Here is a 6,857-nt window from a genome sequence, read left to right as displayed (position 1 = left end):
TGTTGGGTAGGGACTGTCTCTATATGTTGCCAGCTTGTACTTCCCAAGCGCTTAGTCCAGTGCTCTGCACCCAGTAAGCGCTCAATAAATACGATTGAATGAATGAATCTTTATTCTGATGGTACTGACACCTGTCTCCTTGTTTTATTCTGTCGTCTGTCTTCCCCTTCTAGACTGTGAGCCCACTGTTGGGTAGGGGCCGTCTCTATATGTTGCCGACTTGTACTTCCCAAGCGCTTAGTCCAGTGCTCTGCACCCAGTAAGCGCTCAATAAATACGATTGAATGAATGAATCTTTATTCTGATGGTACTGGCACCTGTCTCCTTGTTTTGTTCTGTCGTCTGTCTCCCCCTTCTAGCCTGTGAGCCCACTGTTGGGTAGGGACCGTCTCTAGATGTTGCCCACTTGTGCTTCCCAAGCGCTTAGCCCAGTGCTCCGCACCCAGGGAGCGCTCAATCAATAGCGCGGAATGACTGACTGCTGTGCCGGGGCGGGCCCGGGGTCCGGGGGCGGGCCGGGGGGCGGGGGCACCGAGGGACGGGCAAAGGCCCCCGCAGCCCCCGGAGCCCCCCCGGGGAGGAGCCCGCCCGGGGCCCCGCTCCCTGCCCTCGGGTGGCCGACACTGCTGCAGCGGACACTGCAGCGGCCACTGCAGCCGGGAACTGCAGCGGCCACTGCAGCGGCCACTGCAGCCACCGCCGCAGGGAGGAGGAGGAGGAGGAGCAGGAGGAGGAGGAGGAGGAGGAGCAGGAGGAGCAGGAGGAGGAGGAGAGGCTGCAGGTTCCCGGCGCCGGCGCCCTGGTAGGATTCGGCTGAAGCCCCGCTCGCAGCCTTCCCCCCAGCCCTCCGTCCGTCCCTCTGCCCACCCCTAAGCCCACCCTTCCGTCCACCCCTCCGTCCATCCTTCCATCCCTCCGCCCATACCGAAATCCATCCCTCCATCCACCCCTCCGTCCGTCCTTCCGTCCCCCCCTAAGTCCATCCTCACCGTCCACCCCTCCGTCCGTCCTTCCGTCCACCCCTAAGTCCATCCCTCCATCCCTCCGTCCACCCCTCCGCCCATACCTAAATCCATCCCTCCATCCACCCCCCCGTCCGTCCACCCCTAAGTCCATTCCTCCGTCCACCCCTCCGTCCACACCTCCGTCCACCCCTCCATCCATCCCCATCCGTCCCTCCGTCCACCCTTAAAGCCATCCCCCACCCACCCCCGTCTACCCCCCTCCATCCACTCCCCCGTCCACCCCGTCCATCCCTCTGTCCACCCCATCCATCCCTCCATCCACCCCTAAATCCATCTCTCCGTCCACCCCTAAAGCCATCCCCCACCCACCCCGTCTACCCCCCTCCATCCACTCCCCCGTCCACCCCGTCCATCCCTCCGCCCACCCCATCCATCCCTCCATCCACCCCTAAGTCCATCCCTCCGCCCACCCCTCCGCCCGTACCTAAATCCATCCCTCCATCCACCCCTCCGTCCGTTCCTCCATCCACCCCTAAGTCCATCCCTCCATCCACCCCTCCGTCCACCCCTCCGTCTATCCCTCCGTCCATCCCTCCGTCCACCCCATCCATCTCTCCATCCACCCCTAAGTCCATCTCCCCACCCACCCCCGTCCACCCCATCCACTCCCCCGTCCACCCCTCCGTCCACCCCTAAGTCCATCTCTCCACCCACCCACCGTCCACCACCCATCCACTCCCCTGTCCACCCCTAAGTCCATCCCTCTGTCCACCCCTCCGTCCACCCCCATCCGTCCCTCCATCCACCCCTAAGTCCATCCCTCCATCACCCCTCCGTCCACCCCATCCGTCCCTCCATCCACCCCTAAGTCCATCCCTCCATCCACCCCTCCGTCCACCCCATCCATCCCTGCATCCACCCCTAGGTCCACCCCTCCGTCCACCCCTAAGTCCATCCCTCCATCCGTCCCTCCGCCCCCACCAGCCCCCCTCCATCCGTCCAGCAAAGACGGCCGGACAGCAGGACCGGCCCAGGTCCAAGCCAGGAGCAGCGCCTCCAGCCTGGGCGAGACCGAGCCTCCCGGGGGCCCCTTGCCCCATCCGGCCGCCCCCGGCCGCACCATGCCCCTGCGGCTGCAGACGTCCGGCCCGGCCCAGCCGGGGCTGCCCGCCAAGTCCAGGCCCCGGCCTCCCTCGCCGGGCCCGGCCCCCGGGGGACTGCTGCGCTGGGACCAGGTGCCCCCGGACTTCGTGGAGTGCTTCATCCTGTCCGGCTACCGCCGGCGACCCGACTCCCTGCGCCAGTGCCTGGCCACCCTGCTGCAGCCCACCAACGAGACCCTCAACTTCTGGACGCACTTCGTCCCGCTGCTGCTCTTCCTGGCCCGCTTCGCCCGCCTGCTGCTGCTGGGGGGCGGGGGGCGTCCGGGGCAGCCCCCGCCCCGGGCCCTGGCCCCGGCCCTGCTGCCCCTGTGGTGCTACGCGTCCGGCGTGCTGCTGACCCTGGCCGTCAGCTGCGCCGCCCACCTGTGCAGCTGCCTGGCCCCCCGCCGCCGGGCCGCCCTCTTCTACCTGGACTACGCCTCCATCAGCTACTACGGCTTCGGGTCCACCCTGGCCTACCACCACTACCTGCTGCCGGGCCTCCGCCTGCTGGACGCGGCCGCGCTGGACCCTCTGGTCCACGCCAGGCTGGGCTGGCGCGTGGACTGCGCCCGCCTGCTGGCCGCCTACCGCTCCCTGGTCCTGCCCGTGGGCTTCGCGCTGGCCGTGGCCTGCACCGTGGCCTGCTGCCGGAGCCGCTCGGCCCGCTGCGCCCGGCCCTTCGCCCTGCGCACCTTCGTCTTCGCCCTGCCGCTCAGCATGGCCTGCCCCATCGCCCTGGAGGGCCTGCTCTTCGACCTCAGGCGCCGGGATCCCGCGCTGCTGGCGCGCTTCGTCCGCCGCTACCTCTGGCTGGGCCTGGCGGCCTTCTTCAACGTCAGCAAGCTCCCCGAGCGCGCCTGGCCCGGTCGCTTCGACATCGTGGGACACAGCCACCAGCTCTTCCACGTCTTCACGGCCCTGGGCATCTACGAGCAGGTCTGCTACGTGGAGGATGCCCTGGGACGCTCCCTGGACACCGTCGCGCCCACGCTGCCCGGCACCGTGGGCTACATGGCCCTGCTGGCGCTCTGCCTCGGGCTCGTGGTGCGACGCTACCTCGCCGGCTCGGACCTGGTGGCCAAGCAGGACTGACCGCCGACCCCCCCCGGCCCCGGACGGTCCTCTCCCTCCCACCCACCGACGGCCCTCAAGGCCCTTCCCCGGGCCGCCCGGATCCCCCCGCGTCGCCCAGCCCGGCCTGGGCGTCTCCGGCCGGACCGCGGGGGTAGCGGGGAGGTGGGAAGGGGGCCGCTCACCCTGCGGATCCCCCGACGGACTGACAGACGTGGACGTTGGCGCGGATCCGTGGGCATCGCGCGGGGGCTGACGTCCCCCGCACGTGGCGGGAATTCCCCGAGGGTGGACACTTGGGTTTGCTTTCTTTTCCTCAATTTGGTGGCTTTGGAGGCCTCCACATACACTGGAACTGGATTGTAAGTGCAAACAGATCCCTAGCTGCCTGCCTGACTGTCTAAACAATGTTTCCTTTCCATTGTGTTCGCGTGCATGTGTATGCGTGTGTGTGTGTGTGTGTGGTGTCATACCTAGTGTGTTTGTGTAGGGTCACACATATGTGTATGGGCATACACGCTTGGGGGGGGGTCGTACCTATGTGTGTTTGTGTATGGTCACGCATGTGTATGTGTGAATGGGCACATGTGTGGGTGTGGGGGGATCAAACCTATGTTTTGTATGGTCACACATATGTGTATGTGTGTATGGGCATGTGTGTGTGTGTGTGTGTGTGTGTAGGGGGGTCATACCTATGTGTGCTTGTGTATGGGCACACATATGCATATGTGTGGACGGGCTTACATGTGTGAGAGAGATGATCTGACTGCATGACACGGCCCGGGGAAACTGGCTAGGAAACAGTCTCTGGCTCACAGTTGCGCTTGTCACTGTCGAGACACCGCAGTCTCCCTTAGGTTTTCTGCCCCGTGTCCCGCGGGACTTGGGGCCGAGGCTTCCTGCCAGATTGACGCGAGGTACCTGAGGGTGGGAGAGCGGGGGAGGCCGGGCCCGTCGGACTTGGCTGCGATGTGGGCACATGCTCTATTTCTGAGCAGTGACAGAGAAATGCATCGTGACAGTTCCGGCTCCAGAGGCCAGGAAGCGAGCAATCACACAGATTGAACCCCGCAGCGTTTGCGGCGGCATTCACCTCAGGCTACCTGAAGGCCTGAAGTCTTCCAGATCCAGATTGGGTCGACACCAGGCAACGACTCTGGGGTTAATCTAAATCACTTGGAAGAGAGCCAACACCCTCCTCTCTCCTCCCCTCTTGCTCCCCAAACGTTGGGTTTGGTGCTTCTGAATTACGTGGGCATTTCTCACAGATAATAATGATGAGTAACCCAGCTTTGGCAATATGGGCAAAGCATCCAGCTGTGTTATCGTCTCACTTGCGGATGAGCAAACTGTTTTTTTAAGATAATTTCACCGGGCCAGAGAGGTGACATCTGTGGTCAGTGTGAGCTTACTTCAAGCCGTTCACAGTGGACAGCCCCCCCCGTTTAACTATTTATGTGTAGAGAGAGACATCCCTCTGCATGCCTGATCCAGATTCTGAAATTTCCCAGAAGGAATCTGTGTATCCCAGTTTGTCCTCCTGCATCAGCCGGCATATGAAAGTGACATTTCCATTTGTTTCTACTTGAGAGAGTTTTGCCCTCGGATTTCTGAGCGTCATTCTGATTCCCTGTTTTTCAGTTCTCCATCTATCTCCGCTGTGGTCCTCACTCGGAGGTCCCAGAGGTGGTCGAGGTTGGCCGTCTATTGCAGTCTCCTTGTCCCCCTCTGGCCCCTGCTCTCCAGCATGCACGTTCACATACAGTCCGAGGAGCCTGTAGACATCAGCACATTTGTGTAAAGTCATAGAAGCCTGTAGGAATCGGCACATTTCTCCATGCAAATTTGGTTTTTGCATCTAAATGGTGATGTCTTTCCTTCTGGAAGGGAAGGAAGGGAGGTCCAGCCTCTGAGCTCTGCTTTGAGAGTTGGCTGCTTTGAACTTGATTTTTTGTTTTCAAGGTGAATCCTTGTAGTCCTAATGGATAGAGCACAGGCCCGGAAGTCAGAAGGACCTGTATTTCAATCCCGGCTCTGCCATTTGTCTGCAGTGTGGCCTTGGGAAAGTCACTTCATTTCCCTGTGCCTCAGTGACCTCCTCTGTAAAATGGAGATTGAGACGGTGATTCCCATGTGGGCCAGGGACTGTGTCCAACCCGATCGGCTTGTATCTACCCCAGCCTCTTAGAACAGTGCTCGACACACAGTGAGCGCTTGACAAATACCACCATTATTATTATTATTCAGGGTTGAGGCACCCAAGATGGCTGCTGCTTTCGAGAGCCCTGGGAAGCACTCTTGTCCACTCGACCCTAACATCCTGTGTGCCGAGGGGTCCTGGATCAATCGTGGTGTCTTATGATTAGGGAATGTGTCTGCTAATTCTGTTGCACTGTGTTCCTCCAAGCGCTTAGTACAATGCTCTGCACATAGTAAGTGCAGATTCCATGCAGTGAATACCATGTGCGGTAAATACCACGGATTGCTTGAGTCCAGGTTTTGTAGTAATCTGGATGGGAGGCTTGAATTTTGAGGCAGAAAATGATTGATTTGTGAAACTGACTCCTAAAGCCTCGTGGACCCAAAATCAATCAATCAATAGTGTTTATTGAGTGCTTACTATGTTCAGAGCACTGTACTAAGCACTTGGGAGAGTTCAGTATACAGTTCTTCTCCCTCTCTCTTCCTTGCCTCTCCTCCCATCCTCTGCCCCCACCTGTGGATCGGACGCCAGGGTAGCCTTGAAAAGAAGACAGTCCAGCACAAAACGATGCTCCGGTCAATCAATCGGTGGTATTTATTGAGCACTTACAATGTGAAGAACACTATATTAAGCACCTGAGAGAGTGTAATGCAGCAGTTAGCAGACACGTCCCTGCCCAAAACAAGCTTAGAGTCTGGAGGGGGAGACAATTAATAATGTAAATAAGTAATTTATAATATATAATTTTAAAATATGTACATAGGTGCTGTGGGGTTGAGAGAGGGGTGATTATCAAATGCCCAAAGGTAACAGATCCAAGCCTATAGACAAGACAACGTTGAAGGGAGAGGGAGCAGGAAGTGGGAGGGAGGGCTTAATCTGGGAAGGACTCCAGGTATTGACTCTGCTGAGTTATACCCGGCAGGGAAGGGAGCAAAAAATCGCTCTGTAAAGGGATGTTGCTGAGTTGGCCGATTCTCCGGAGGGCCTTCCTGGCATGTTGGAAGTGGTGAGTGTAACCAGGTGCCCTCTTTATATGGCTCGGAGCTGGCTAGACCAGGAGGGGTACGCTCACAGCCGACTAAATGGGGTGTCCTTCTTCAACTCTCTTCTGCCACATCCAGCCTTTGAAAACCAGCTCAGTCATCACAGCCCCCCGCCAGCTGTGGGAGACATCGGAAGGAGTTCAGAGAGAGGTCTGGCCACAAGCTGGGATGGCACTAGGGCATTTGAGGTCAGGCCTGTAATCCATTTTATTTTTACTTGTCTGCCATGGCCTCAGTGTCATTGCAGGGAGCCATGTCACAAAGGATGACTAGCTCCTAAAAATAAATATAATTCCCTTGGCCCATCCTCCCTATACACACACACCCCTCCCTGCCCCAGTATATATATATATATACATACATACATACACACATATATTTATATTTTAAAATTAGGGCACCTGTCCACAGCTGTGGATAGCCAGAC

At 59.0% G+C, this 6,857-nt stretch overlaps 1 protein-coding gene across 1 annotated transcript; it reads left to right on the top strand.

The window, feature by feature from the left end:
• Positions 1-764: 764 nt before the first annotated feature.
• PAQR9 (progestin and adipoQ receptor family member 9) lies at positions 765-5,011 on the top strand. Its single transcript, XM_038750186.1, has 2 exons — positions 765-802; positions 1,950-5,011. The coding sequence occupies exon 2, from the start codon at positions 2,087-2,089 to the stop codon at positions 3,200-3,202; it is 1,116 nt and encodes a 371-aa protein (XP_038606114.1). The 5' UTR covers positions 765-802; positions 1,950-2,086; the 3' UTR covers positions 3,203-5,011.
• The last annotated feature ends 1,846 nt before the right edge of the window (positions 5,012-6,857 follow it).

Source organism: Tachyglossus aculeatus, chromosome 1 (genome assembly GCF_015852505.1).
Source record: "Tachyglossus aculeatus isolate mTacAcu1 chromosome 1, mTacAcu1.pri, whole genome shotgun sequence".
In the NCBI taxonomy this organism is placed as follows: Eukaryota; Metazoa; Chordata; class Mammalia; order Monotremata; family Tachyglossidae; genus Tachyglossus; species Tachyglossus aculeatus.
The sequence above is the reverse complement of the archived record's forward strand: the minus strand, read 5'-3'. Positions and strand labels throughout refer to the sequence as shown.